Source organism: Malaclemys terrapin, chromosome 1, assembly GCF_027887155.1.
Source record: "Malaclemys terrapin pileata isolate rMalTer1 chromosome 1, rMalTer1.hap1, whole genome shotgun sequence".
Taxonomy (NCBI): Eukaryota; Metazoa; Chordata; order Testudines; family Emydidae; genus Malaclemys; species Malaclemys terrapin.
In genome coordinates, this window is record NC_071505.1 from 302,822,988 (window position 1) to 302,838,289 (window position 15,302).

Genomic DNA, 15,302 nt, shown 5'->3' on the forward strand with positions numbered 1-15,302 from the left:
AAGGAACAGCGTGCCATGGCAGGTAAATAGTATAATGGCTAATGAGGGTCAGGCTGGAGAATCTTGCCTACGTGCTCGGGGTTTTACTGATCGCCATATTTGGGGTCGGGAAGGAATTTTCCTCCAGGGTAGATTGGCAGAGGCCCTGGAGGGTTTTCGCCTTCCTCCGCAGCATGGGGCAGGGATCGCTAGCTGGAGAATTCTCTGCTAATTGAAGTCTCTAAACCACAGGATTTGGGGACTTCAACAGCAGAGTCAAGGGAAAGGGTAGGGACGGCTTTGTGGCCTGCATCATGCGGGAGGTCAGACCAGATGATCACAATGGTCCCTTCTGACCTTAAAGTCTATGAGTCAATAAGTGAGGGTTGTCCAGAGGCTTGAGCAGGAGATAGAGCTTAGGGATCCCTAAGCGCTATTATTGGCACTGCTGCTGATCTGTTGCATTACTTTAGGGAAGTCACTTAACCCATTTGTATCTCATTTTCCCCATCTGAAAATGTCATTAATAGCCACAGTTCCTTACATGAGTGTTTGAGGTATAACACTGTTTTTACTTAAAATGTTTTTAGATCTTCAGATGAGATAGTGAGAGCAAAACATTGCTATTACTAATTAAATTGCATTTTGCATGCTAAAGGGGAGGCCTTTTCTTCACCCTTCCCAACGCAGCACATTAAAACACTAAACCAGGGGTCGGCAACCTACGGCCCGCATGGCAAACACGGCACGCGAGCCAATTGTGAGTGGCACGCTGCTGCCCACTGAGGGGGGGGGGCGGAGGGGCTGGGAGCACCCCCACGAGCCGAGCACCCCAGTCTTCTGCCCTGCACCTCCCCACCCCAACACACACCCATCCATCTGCCCTGCACCCCCCACACACACCCCAGCCCTCTGCCCTGACCTCGAGTTGCCCCCAACACCCCGCCTTCTGCCCTGCATGCACCTCCACACACACCCCAGCCCTCTGCCCTGAACCCCCCCACACCCAGTCTTGTACCCTGCACGTCCATACATCCCAACCCTCTGCCCTGACTTCAAGTCCCCCCCCGCACCCAGCCCTGCCCTGAACCCCCCCACCCAGCCTTGTGCCCTGCACCTCCACACACACCCCAGCCCTTTGCCCTGACCTCGAGTCCCCCCCACACACCCAGCCCTCTGCCCTGAACCCCCCCACACCAGCCTTCTGCCCTGACCTCGAGTCCCCCCCCACACCCAGCCCTCTGCCCTGAACCCCCCCCCACACCAGCCTTCTGCCCTGACCTCGAGTCCCCCCACCCCTCCCAATACCCAGCCCTCTGCCCTGAACCTCCCACCCAGCGGGCTGAGCAGGCTGGTGGCGTAAGATCAGCATTTTAATTTAATTTTAAATGAAGCTTCTTAAACATTTTGAAAACCTTGTTTACTTTACATACAACAATAGTTTAGTTATATAATATACACTTAGAGAGAGACCCCTTCTAAAAAAACGTTAAAATGTACTACCGACACGCGAAACCTTAAATTAAAGTGAATAAATGAAGACTCGGCACACCACTTCTGAAAGGTTGCCTACCCCTGCACTAAACCTTAACAGTTTGGTTGATATTGATCAAACTTTTGGAAGAAATCAGTTGTGTTTTCTCCTGTTAAAAAGAAAGCTACTCAGTCAGACAATCCTGTGTTACTATTCTTAACAGTAATTTTTAACATGACCACTAGATGGAAATATTGTACTTACAGTTGGAGATGTGGCTGCAGATAACAATGGTAAAATGCCTCCACAAGCAATGATAATATTGTCTACCATCTGGGAAATGAGGTGGATCGTGTTGTGTACAAAAATAATGTTTTCATTGCTATTGACAAAGTCCATTACAGATTTTGTAGAATGACTAAAAAAATAGGGGAAAAAAAAGATATTAGAACACCAAAGTTTTTTAAAAGTTTAGATTCTCTGTTTTTTGAAATCCGAACTTGAATGTTTCCTAGTTGTATGGTATTGTCTTTGAAATAATAAAAAGTTCGTGAAATTAGTGGCCAGTAAACAAACAGTATTGGCCTTAATTGCAGAAGGAATTACAAACTAAACTTCTAATTTGCCTGTGAATTTCAGGTAAACAAAGGGGGCAAAAATAAAGTGATTGGTATAAAAAAAACTACTACTACTGACTATTTTATAGTATGGTCACACAAACGTGGAAATTACATTTAAGCCAATTGGTAATCTGATTTAATTAAGCAAATTCTCAACTACTGATAATACATCATTACAGCCTTTGCAGAATGAATTATGCCATTCTGGGAAATAGATTAAATAGTGCCTGATATACCGCTGGACTACAAGTAGTAACTATTAAGATAGTTTCTTTGCTTAACTAAAAGGAATCATAACAGAAGAGTCATCAAGGTGAAAAGCAATGTATTTAAGCAATACATTCTTCTTTTTTAAAATGGTAAACAGATGGTTTTTAAAAAGACACAAGATCACTTGCACTATTTTTTAAATTTTAAAAATGTGTTAAATACATAAATGAATTAGGATGCTATGACAAAAAATATACAGTTAATAGCAATGTGGCCATCAAGGCTAATCAAGACAAAGCATGTCTTTATTGTTTTACAATTGGAAATCTTTACAGAAATGAAAACTTGTTTATAGGCTAGCTGTGACTGCCTACTAAATTCTCTTGGAGGAGTCTCTGTATTAAGTCATAAGATAGATGAATTATTCAAACACAGGATGAAGACCGGTGTGTGGAACAAATATTTCTGGATTAAGAATGCAAACACCTCCAAACGCTAGTAGTGGCTACTAAAAATAATGTCACAGATATTTGTCATCCCCATATTAAATGTAGTGGTTACTAATAAAAAGTCCATTAAGATACAGTAATTCAAAAAGGATAGGTGAGATACTACAGTTTTTATCCCTCACAAAGAATAGGAATTAACTGAGGCATGTCAGATACTACAATAAGGTAAGTCTGGTAAAGCTGACTTTACAATGGAAATTTACCTTTAAAAAAGTAGTTACCAATACATCTTGTATCTAATTATGTCTTTACTTCGCTGATAAACACATACATAATAAAGTTAAAAATAAGAAATATAGCTTTTCTACCTTCTCCAAACATGTACATCTGTTTCTAATGCAAACAGCAAATCTGTCAGCAGCCTCTGGTGCATTGGAGACCATTTAAACTCTGGAATACGAAACATAGTTGTGCGTGGACCTGGACTAAACTGGCGTCGTTGTTCTTCTGTCATTGGCATTCCTCGAAATCCCAAGTCAACTCGCAAGTCTCTGTCTTGCTGGGTAACAGACCGACCTTGCACAGCCTATGTTAACAAAAAGTTCAAAGTTTGTGTTAAACATATGCAATAAATTCTAACAATGCACATGGATAAGATTTGGAGAAGGAGGGGCTATAATTGGAGCTGAAAATAAAAAAATAAAATATACCAGTGGTGCCATCCAGATAAAGTTGGTGTCATTTGATGTAGCCTCATTGAAAATACTCTGATTTATGCCAGCTAACAATCTGGCCTCACATCTGGGCCTTCCTTTCAGTTGTTTAGTGACATTTTGCATTTCAGATTCCTCAACGTGCACCCTGAAGGGATTTTGTTTGCAGTGTGTTTATTTTTGGCAAGTTGATCCTGTCTAGATATTTTGAGGGAAGTGAGAGACACTCTATACCTCGGGGGAGCGCCCTGTAACCCCCATATTTATATATAATTGTGATCATGCACGTAAAGCATGCCATGTGAGGTGTCAGGGGAAAGGTTATGATCTGCTGAAAGCCATTGTTCTATTTAAATATTGCATCTGAAATTATAAGAATTGAGTTGTATGGTTTTCACTAAAATATGCTGTGCGTGTGGCAAGTCCCCAGATACTAGCTCTCCAGATATAATGAGAAGAAAGGTAACTAATGCCTGGGTGGATGCTGAGCAGATATCACCAGCCATTGTCCAGCAGAGGAATTACAATTCAATGACTCACTCACAGGAGACGTTGTGAATCAGCAATGCCCACCAGACATGCCTGGACTTGTGTTCTCACAGCACATGGGACTAAACGTATAAAACAAAACACAATGTCCCCATGCTTGGCCTTTTCTACTCCACACCCCCCACCTATGCTGCAAGTAACAAAGACACTCGGAAGACTGAAGACTCCAACAGAGGATACTGGCCCAGGTTTCAAGGGTGAAACCTGTGTACTGTGATCTGCAATATCCAGTGGGCTGAGAAAAATTGCTTAATCTAGATGTTGCCCTGTCTAATAGGGTTGAGAGTTTAGACTGCATGCTTATATTTTATTTTGGTAACCACTCTGACTTTTTGCCTATCATTTATAATCACTTAAAATCTATCTTTTTGTAATCAATCAACTTATTTTACCTTTTATCTTTACCAGTGAGTTTGCCTGAAGTATCTGCTCAGGTTTACAAAGGCTGGTGTATATCCATTAATGAAGTGGTGAGCCAATTAATAAACTTGCACTACTCGTCTTGAGCAGTCCAAGATGGCATGTTCCTGAGGTACAAGGCTGGAGCTGGGAGGATCTGGCTGGTGTCTTTCTCTGTGTGATTCATGAGCGGCTCTGGGAGCATTCATGCAATCTAGCTGGGGTGTGGGGCTCCACATGCGGTTGCGCTGAGTGATAACAGCACCTGGAGGAGTTTGCAGCTTGTCACTAGCAAAGCATTGTGAGAGACAGCCTAGGCTGGAGAGCTAAGGGGCACAGCTGTCCCACAGTCCCAGGCTGTACCCCGGGGATCCCGTCACAGGGGGTTTTAATCTATACTTTTTTAGAAGGATCATCATCATAGTCTTTTTTTTCTCAGAAGTACAAATCTAGCTTTCCAGGTATCTTGTACCTGATTGTGTCTTAATTGAGCAAGTTTTCTGGTGTACCAGGACAGCCTTTAGTGTCTCCTAGCAGGTGGCTGATTTGTGGATTATATTGTTTTAATTTCTAGGTAGTCCTGAGCGGTTTTTACTTGGTGAACACACACAAAGGAGAAAAAGGAATTATTTAGTGTGATACACAAGATTACTGGGAGGAAAATTTAAGAGAGAGAGAATTTAAACCGAATGTTAGGAAAATCTTCCTAATGATGAAATCACTTAGACTGTGGTACAGTCTCCCAAAAAAGAAATAGTAGAAGCCACATTGCTTGGGATTATTTTAAAAGCAGACTAGACAATACAAAAGAAATTTTATTCTAAGGAATAATATTGCATTAGCTGAAGATGGATTGGGTGATCTTTTCTTTTTGTCTTTTCTATTCTAAATGAAACAAATTTAGAACAAGTTGCTTTAAATGGCATTTTAGTTAGTGGATTTTTTTAATCACCTTCAATTGCAAATTCCTGAATACTGCATGCTGATTGTCAGGAAAAAAAAGACATCAATGGTGTATTTATTTTTGCATTGTAAAAAGCAGAATAGTACAGAAACCCAGCTCCAAAGTTCACTTGATCTTTAGTCTGAAATGTTGTAACTTCCATTTGAGAGCAGGAGAGGGACACATTGTTAACTCAATTGTCAAACTGGTCTGTTAAGATCTACATTTCTGCTGCTATTGCTGCTTGTCTATTTTATATCTCCTCAGAATAATTTTTACAGACTTGATCCTACACCACTGAAGTCATGGGATTTTTACCATTGATTTGAATGAGACCAGGATCAACTCCTAAAACCTGGGAGACAACAGTAATTAAAATAAAGTATGAGGTAACAAAAGGAGGAGGAAATTTCACCTAAAAATGGAATTTGGAAATATCAAGAATATGTACACAAGTTGGAGAGATCTTTCAGTCTTGAATTCTGTGGCCATAGTTTTCCTAGTGATTATATAAAATATCTGTACTGTGTTTTAGTCTTTTTCTGTATCACATACTAAACAAGTATTTAGTATTTAGAATAAACACTTTTAATTTTAGTAGTTTTTAGTACCCTCAGTAAGGTGCCATTGTGCTGGGGACTTCTAATTCCAACATAGATTAAAGAGATAGTCCCTGGCCTGATGAATTTACAATCTGAACAAAAGGCAACAAGTGCATTTATCAAAGGAGGGGGGAAGGGAGAGACAGGAGAAAACACAAGAGTAACAGTGACAAGATAAGATAGTGTAGCTCTGCCTATTTTATTATCTCTCTATATGTATAGATCCATATATAGATATTGGTTAAAACAGGAAAGAAGAGGAATATATCCCTACATCCTTCTCCCTTTGATATTTTAACTAAAAAAACCTACACTCCACAATAGAAGCAATCTGTTCCCCATTACTCCCCTATTTCTCAGTCCATTTGCTGATTTTCCTGGAATTAGCAGTCTTTGTTTGATGATTTAGACTAAGAATAAAAACCATCTGGCAACTGAAAAAAATCACAGTTTGAACAGCTTTGACACCTTCTTCGCTAAAGTTTTTTTTTCCCCCCTCTATTATGCAGAGTGCCTTAAAATGTGGCAGATCCTATACCTTGCTTGAGGTGCTGCAGTAATTTTGAGAAGGTTTTCACCAATTTGAGAGTTTGCATACAAAAGAACCCATGCTCCCTCTCTCATGGCACTTGTCAATGCATAAGTCAATGTACTGTACCTACATGCCAAATGCAGGAAGTGGAGGAAGAGGCTCAGTATCTCTGCTCACTGAAGCTTAGCATTACTCTTTTTCAGTCTCCTAGTTAAAGGAACGTTCTTCTCCCTGAACGGTAGGGGTAGATACAGGAAAGCCAGAGTCTGTTACTTTGAGAGGAGTACTGTTGTTTTTGTGGGGAGGGAACTACCTTCTGGAAGCCCTGAATTCTAAATATCTGAGAGACTACTACAGATTCTGGAGTTCTTCATGCAGCAGTGTTCTTCAGAAAGACAAGGTAGCCTTAGATGTCTGATCAGATGATGACCATTGTGCTGCTACAGGTATCAGTATTCCTCTCAAGGTGTTCCTGATGCTATGTTAAGTGGTGCCTGCTGCAAACTACTATACATAATCCTACCAGGCCACATCTGTATCAGCTCTACCTGTCATCCCTAGTTTCAAGGGACTTGGTTGACTACTGAATCCATCTGACCAGTAGAGGAGTAACCTGTGTACATGGTTGTTTGCAGAAAGTTGTTTGTTCATTTTAAAGCTCTCTCTAAATCGGACTCTCTTTTTGCCAAGTAAGTCTTTACCAAGAATCCTTAAGTGGATGTGGCAATCGCTAGAGTGGCAAGGTGATGTCATCCATTTCCACACACTGGAGATTCTCAGCAAAGATCTCAGTGTCTTTCTGTAACACTGAATACAAGAGCCTCCATGATGCCAACAATGTATGCACAATCCTGGAAGTGAAGTCAGGCTTATCCTCCCACTTGAGCAGCTTGAAACAATCTTTATCCTGTACCTGAGGATCAGGTAATTCTGGGACTGTCAGTATTCCTGTAGGGGGAGGGGGAAACTGAATTGAAGGTCTGTCTGTTGAGACACAGCCTCATGGTGGTAAAGTGAGACCAGTGTAAAGCCTGGCCATGGAGGGAGACAGTAGGGCTGGAAGGTGGGCAACAATAAGGCAATCCAAACTGGAAATTGAGTTCCTGTTTCCCATGCACATGTGAATTGTTGGCCCAAGTTGATGACGTTTGCTATAGTCATGCAGAGGGCACAGGAATGTGCCCCGGTGCACAGCAGATAAGGGGAGCAGCAGTGGCGAGGAAGAGAGGAGAGGAATAGTGACTAAATGAAGTTGTTCTGGCCTGGAAGCTCTTAGAACTTCAGCAGGGCCAATCTAGAACCTAGGAGGGGCTCTAAGTCTGGTGGGCTCCTTGGTCCTACTGTGAAATCCGCAGAAGAGGGGGAGAATTTCCAAAACCCTAGGCGCTCCTGACCTACTCAGCAGAGCACTGATTGTGTATCATAGTAAAAGAGATTGATCTGTTTTCTGCCTAGAATCCATAGCCATTAACAGGACTTGGGAAGAGATATCTTGTCTGCTACCTTGCTCCTTTTTTCCTGAGCATGATCCACTAGATACCTTGAAGGAAAAGAAGGATTTCCAGTGGCTACCTTTGCTAGTCAGGTAAAGCTTTCCCAGCATAGTCCTCTGGGGGTCTGAGAGAGTCAGATATGTTGAAGTCCTTACCAGAGACCCCAATGCAGAAACACAGACACAGACTAAAGATGTGAATAATTCTCTTTGGGCACAGTCAGGGAAAGCCATATACTGTGGGTGTTCCATTATCAGAAGAGTTTCTCTGTAGCTTAGGAACTTCTTTTCTCTATGCTTCGCTGCATCAACCCATAAGAGTACAGATCTCCTCATATGTTGGAGACAGCAAGGACTGGTAATGATTAGGGCTCCGTGTCTGTCATGGAGGTCGTGGAAGTCACAGATTCCATGACTTCCCATGACCTCCATGACTTCTGTAGTGGCCAGTGTGGCTGACCTCAGGGTCACCCAAGCAGCTGGCTTCTGAGACCAGCTGCTCAGGTGGCCTAGGGGACAGCCTCACCAGCCGCAGCTGGAGCGGCCCCGGGGACAGCCAAACCAGCCACTGCTCGGGCGGCCCCAACAGCGGTCCTGAGGCGGACGGAGCAGCTGTGGTCTGCTGGCCCCGGCAGTGGTCCCTGGGTGGCTGGCCAGAGTAGCTGCAGTCCGCAGCTCCCAGAAGCTGGTGCTGCAGACAACGAGCAACCCCAGCAGAAGCCCCCCCACGTGACCCCCTCCAACATTTAGTCACAGGTATTTTTAATACAAGTCATCCACTGGTCACAGGCCGTGAATTTTTATTTATTGCCCGTGACCTGTCCATGACTTGTACTAAAAATACCCGTTACTAAATTGTAGCTTTACTAATGATGAGATAGTAAGCCTCTTATATGCATTGGATATTACCACCAAAAAAGTTTTGAGTACTGTCTCCAAAGTTGAAACTCTACCCAAACGCTGATTGGCACAGAGAAACAAAGAGAATTAAACCATAAGAAACACTAGAATTTATACTTTATTATACTCTGTCTTACCAAAAAGCCTAAGTAAAATACAGCCTGGTTGTAGCCATGTTGGTCCCAGGATATTAGAGAGACAAGTTGGCTAAGGTAATCTCTTTTACTGGACCAACGTCTATTGATGTGAGAGAAGTGGGTCCAATAAAATTATTACCTCATGCACCTTGCTTAAGTAAAATACAAACATTTCTAGCCTTAAAATAGAAAAAAAGAATTTAGATTCATACAATAAACATTTATAATTATTAGTCACATTGTCCACAAGAAATAAATCATGTGGGCTAATAATATATTTCTCCAGCAAAATTTTTAAAGTGATATTCCATAATTGCAATGAGTGAGATTTTCTTATGGTAAAATAACATCATTAAACATGGACCAACCATTTTGAAAATAAAAATGTTTGCAAGACATATTTCTGATATGATGCTAAAAAGAATACCTTTAAAAATTGGCCACAGCTGTGATTAATCCAATCACAAAAGTATATCTAATTATCCTGTAATCAAATACATATATGTCACATACGGATATAATTATAGCACCTCTAACTTACTTGGGTTGTAGTAGTTGTCTGGATCTTCCTTATCTCCTTCCCTGCTTCTTTACCATCATCAGATCTTTCTGTATCTGATATTATACTTCCTGCATCAACATTAGGAAGACTTTTGCTACCAGAAGACTCTGTCTCCAGGGTTGTAGCTGTCATCTCAGCATATTCTAATCCTTTGGATGATGAAGCTAACTCCCTTTCAGAAAGGTTGCTCATTCCATCTGAAGTTGTATGAATCTTGAACTCCTTATCCTCTATTATACTTGAAGTACATGTTATATCTACACTACCAGTCATGTGAGCAAGCAATCCAAGATCATCACTTACACCAAGATGCATTTGAGTCTCTTGTACATTTGGAATAGTAATGTGATTACTGGAAAGTTCAGAGAGAAGTTTCTCTTCTTGGTTGGGTATTTTATCAAAAAGAAATGAGGTATTGTTAGTAGAAGGTTCATCTTTCTCATCAGCCAGTGTTATCAAAGGCCCATTATCCTTCTCTTCGCTTTTCTTAATGATACCAACACTACCATGGACATTGTTTTGGAGTTTCTCAACAGCAGCACAATATACGTTATCTAAAAGGGATTCAACTTCCACGAGGGCACCATTCTCTCCAGTTACCAGAGTCTCTGGTGATAAATCCATATCATCAAGCTTTACTTCTGTGGCTTCTACCTTTTCAGCTTTTATATCAACTAACAGATCATGAACCTCAACATGTACACCCCCTCCTGGTCTATCTGAACTTCCAAGCACATCATCTGACACCTTTGTAGCCATGAGCAAGTCCCTGGTATCTGTGCTGACAGGGTAATCTGTTTCACTTTCTGGGCTTTGGCTTTGTGAAAGGTCTTCTATCTCTCGAATTTCCAGTCCACCTTTTGCTCCTGTTGTCTGAGATGAAAGGCCTGAGATAGTGCTCACATTCCCCTTTTTCCCCTTTTTTATGTTCTCTTCCTCTTGCCTTTGATATTCTTCATACATTTTTGCTAGATACTCCTTGTGAGCTTCATAGGTGACCTTAAATGGAACATGACAGATCATAATTTCAGAGTAAATATATACTTTATCAATTTTTTTTGGGGGGGGGAAATCAATAGTATAATTAATGTATAGTTCATGAAACATTTCACAGCAAAGAACTCACACTAATAAAGAAAAATGCTAAACTATCATGCCCTATGCTATCCACAAGATGGCACTAAATCACTTTACATTGTATCTACTGTATTACTGGCCCCTTTGGCTTAGGGAGATATTGGGATCAACAGAAACTCCAGAAACTAATTCTTACCTTGGAATGTGCTATAGAAAGAGTATCCACCCAGACCCTCCAGCCTCCCCATTCATATTTTATTGCATGATACAAGAGAATACGGAAGATGTTGTACACCATCTCTGTGATTTTCTGTTCTTCAGAGTTCTTGGGGTTAATATATCCCAGAGAAAACATCCAGTCCTGCCACACCGAACACTGAAGTAAACATCTAAAGTAAAATAATTAGGTCAAAATATATCCAAATAAAATTCAACTTTTTTTCATTTTTTAAATTCAGATGAGTAAAACGGGATAAAAAACAATTTAAATAGCCTCTCTCCTATGAGCTTCAATGTAATCTTAATAGATCACTTATTTTTGTTTTAAATTCATGATCTTAAAATGTTAAGTAAAGCATTGTGAACAAAACAAAAATATCTATCACTGATTTAAAATTAACTACCGGATGTTCATACCATTTGTTTTAACCACATATTTATTGCATATTATGTAAAACTGCACATTACAATACTCAAGACTTTTATCCTAAATTTCTTGTGTGTTAACAACATTGAGTGTGGTAACAGGTGACCTATTTCTGTTATTGGGAGAAATAATATTTGATTTACATACCTTCTGTTTTCACGACTATTACTGAAAAGTTTTATCATATCAGATAAAAACAAACGCCGAACTTCCATCAGCTCTGCACTTGGTGTGGAATTTTTTAACAATGTTGCCACCACTTTAAGAATCACTGTAAAAGAGCAAATATGTTACATAACACATTTTTAAATCCCATCCAAAAACCAGCTGTTGAAATCATAAAAGTATTGAATAAAAGCCAATTTTCTTTGAAGTATTCAACATATTAACTGCTCTTGCAATGTGAAATAACACTTTCTTAAAAAAACAACCTCTCACCATTAATTTGAAACAAACATAAAATAATCTCCTTACTTGGATTCTGAATTTTCACTGTAGAATCTGGCTCTGGATGTGGTTTATGAACAACTTGAGTGCATACTTGTTCTGTCAAAATCTAAAACAAACCAATTATTTATTTACCATCTATTAATTTTATAGCATAAACTTCAAATTTCTATTTGATCTTATTGTGCTGTGGTTTATTATGAACAATGGAACAATGTGTGTGTTAGGCCTTGATTCAAAAAATGCTTTAGTAAAATAATAATATTGCTGCAACGATGCAAAGGAAGAAATGGATTTTAATTACAAACCAATCCTGAATGCAAGGTACTGATTCAAATTAAAGAAAGCCACAGTTAATAGAAATTTATATACAACTATGCATATGGCTCAATACACAAAGAATCCTGTAGAGAATCTAAAAACTTTCAGCATCAGTATTAAATTAATGTTGCTTGGTGAAACTGTGCGATGAACTTTGAATGGCTAACGTACAAATCTCAATTGGAAAAACTGACCTGAGTCTACTGATCATTTGTATGCAGTTACTTTGAGTATGTAATTGAAGTAACACCACAAATTAAAGCCCAGTCCAGCAAAGCCATAAACACATGGTTAACTTTAAAAGATGCATTTTTACCAAAAATATCTTTTATTAAGACTATTCATAGTAATAGTGATACGGTGCTCACAGATCAACCCCTCTGTATATCAAAAATGAAATAAAAATAATCTCCCCAACTATGTAGCATCCAGGAACTAAAGAGAAATTAAATACTACTGAGGTTGAATAAATTAACTAATTTCATAGACATAGCTCAGGGTCCCCAACAGCAGCTGCAAGACTGGCCAATCGGATGGCTGTCATTGTACCACTCAAAGACCACGCCATACTTCAGTAATTATTGATTTTTGGGGTGTTTTAGTAACCTGTTGTGGATGTGTGTAAGTGCTTGAGACTAAAATAAAGTGCAGCTTTAAGTGAAAGCACTCTCATATTGTACTGATTGTGCTAGCCACCTACTGGTCGGACAGCCATGTCTCCATTGATTTATTTCCTGCCACCACCTCACCAATAGTAATAGTTACCAAGATCTTTGGGTTTTAAAAGTCATGGTAACAAGAGATCCTATATAGCGTGGAACCTGGCAAGAGACAGAAAAGCCCTGGCAGAGGTCTAGACTAGGACCAGTCCAATTAACTCTATTATTTGTAGAGGTGATAACATTGATGTCTCTTTGTTTACATTCAGGGCCAGGTTGCTGAACAGTTAGATAGACTGACAGACAGTGGACTTTACTTGGTGCCCACAATGACCCCAAACCAACCAAGCATCCAGGCAAGAGTACACAAGAACATCTGCCTGGCAGGGGTAGGCTGCAATTACTGCCACGCACTTGGTGAAAAGCCTCAGTGACAATAACAAACCAAAGGGCCGAACTGTGAATGTTAATGATCCTCTCATTCCACACACCTTAGGAATCTCCTGTGACCAGGGTGGTTTGCCACATCGAAAGTAGGCATCCTATAAATCTAATTCAGCTTAACAGTATCCTGAATCAAGGGGAAGAATAATAGGAGCAAGGGGCACCATATGGAACTTTAGATTTTTTATGTATCTGTTTAGACTCCAAAAGTCTAGGATCGGTCAGACTCCTCTGGCTTTGGTTATTAGAAAGTATGGGGATGCGGGGAGGGGAATCCCTGCCTTGAAGAAGAGGCGGCACTTCTTCAGCTCCCAAAGAACCTAGAGTCTGCACTTCTTGAATTAGTACAGACTCTTGAGAATGGTCCCCGAAAAGGGACCGGAAAGTGGCATGGGAGTAGAGGACAGAAAGAGTTGTAGAGTATATCCCAATTCCACCATGCTTTGTACCCACTTGTTTGAGGTGACAGCAAGCAGGGAATGTGATAAGCTTCTTCCTGAAGGGAGGAGAAGGGCCAGAAAGATCTGGCAAGTTAAGCCTGCTGTCCTCAACACAGGAATCAAACAGGGGCCTTTGAGGCTTGTGGCTGCTGGATGATGTGACTGAGGATATGGGAGCCCGAGGCTTTTGCTTGCATGTAGAATGGTCAGGATGTCTATAGGACTAAAATTGCTATCTTCACTGATATTGAGGATGATATTTTGTCCTCTTTGTATCCTGGATGTACAGACCTAACAACTTCAAGACTGCTCTAGAATCCTATAGTGTGCATAATGCCTCATCCATTTTGGATGAGAATAAGGCACAGTCCTTTAAAGGGAGGTTCTCAATCATCTGTTGTACTTCCGCAGATATCCCTGATGACTGCAACCAGGAAGAATGGTGCACAGTTACTGCTGTCACCATAGGCTTGGCCACAGAACCTGCTGCATCTAAAGAAGCTTGTAGAGATGATCAAGAGACCAGATTTTCCCTAGCAAGAGACTGGAACGGTTCCCGAGAGCCTTCTGGCAATTTATTTGCAAACTGAGACAGTGCCTCACAATTAAAATAGTCATAATGGGCCAATGGAGCCTGATGATTGACAGTAAGAGCGAAATTCATTGTGGAATAAATCTCCCCCCAAAAGATCTTGGTTTTTTTGCATACTTATTTATGGGGATACCCTTGTCCCTGGCCTTGATGATATCTGTAATTTACTGCAGCTAACAGTGAGCCTGGAACAGCATGTAAGTAAAACTGCTCAAAACCTTGGGATGGAAGCTGATGTTTACAATCCATTCTTTTATCCACCAGTGGAACAGATGAAAGGGTTTGTCACATGATCTTAACAGGCCACATGATGGCCTTACTTATAGGTATGTCTACCTTTACAACAAACTATTCTTTTATTCTCCTTCACCATCTCTACTTGTATTCTTCTGACGAGCTCTTGGTAGACTTTAAATTCTCTGGTACCACTGAGGACACTTCCAGTTCCAGACCCTCATCCTAAAGACAAGGCAGTGTGACACTGGGAGGAGTCTTCAGAGCCTGGAACCGTGAGCATGAAAGGCTTCGTAACTATTGGAATCATGCAGAGATATGGAGTCATTACCAGAGGTCTAAAGACAGACACAGAGGATACAGATGAATGTATTAATGGGCCTAAGGTTGATGGGCCCACAGCAGACTATACTAGAGCCTACAAGTGTGGTACCTGTGACTGTGCTAGAATAGCTTCTTCACCCTGAATCAATGGTGATGGCAGTACCAAATGGCATAATAGATCTCTCACTGCCGTATAGGACTCCAGAATTGTTGACACCAGTATAGGAGGTTGCCCCACTGTAATCAGTGATGGCGGATGTACTGTCATAGCCGAAGAAGTAGCTGGTCTTGATGGTCCCCGGGGGGGAGGATACTGGAGTCAATGCTTCAGGTCTATGGGTGTCAGCGTGAGCCGGTACCAGGGAGCATCAAGCCAAAGAGCACACTTTACCCTTGATACCAGATTGACCTTCTGTAGGAAGTCCCATACCATGAACCTCAAAGAGCCCGATGACAACTTTTTCTTGTTTTTGAGACTTGGATTGTTCTGTGTCTTAGGTCTTGAAAGAACAATACTGGTAATGGGGATCTCCCAAGACTTCTCTCCATTGGCAATG

At 40.9% G+C, this 15,302-nt stretch overlaps 1 protein-coding gene across 3 annotated transcripts in view; it reads right to left on the reverse strand.

Moving 5' to 3' along the window:
- NBEA (neurobeachin) overlaps window positions 1-15,302 on the reverse strand; it is an 817,568-nt gene that overhangs the window by 513,396 nt on the left and 288,870 nt on the right. For all 3 annotated transcript variants that reach the window (XM_054015304.1, XM_054015305.1, XM_054015303.1), the window contains exons 19-24: window positions 11,759-11,840; window positions 11,432-11,555; window positions 10,835-11,027; window positions 9,541-10,560; window positions 3,101-3,318; window positions 1,718-1,871 (exon numbers count right to left, since the gene is read on the reverse strand). In XM_054015304.1, coding sequence (XP_053871279.1) covers window positions 1,718-1,871; window positions 3,101-3,318; window positions 9,541-10,560; window positions 10,835-11,027; window positions 11,432-11,555; window positions 11,759-11,840 — 1,791 coding nt within the window. The remainder of the gene's footprint in view (window positions 1-1,717; window positions 1,872-3,100; window positions 3,319-9,540; window positions 10,561-10,834; window positions 11,028-11,431; window positions 11,556-11,758; window positions 11,841-15,302) is intronic.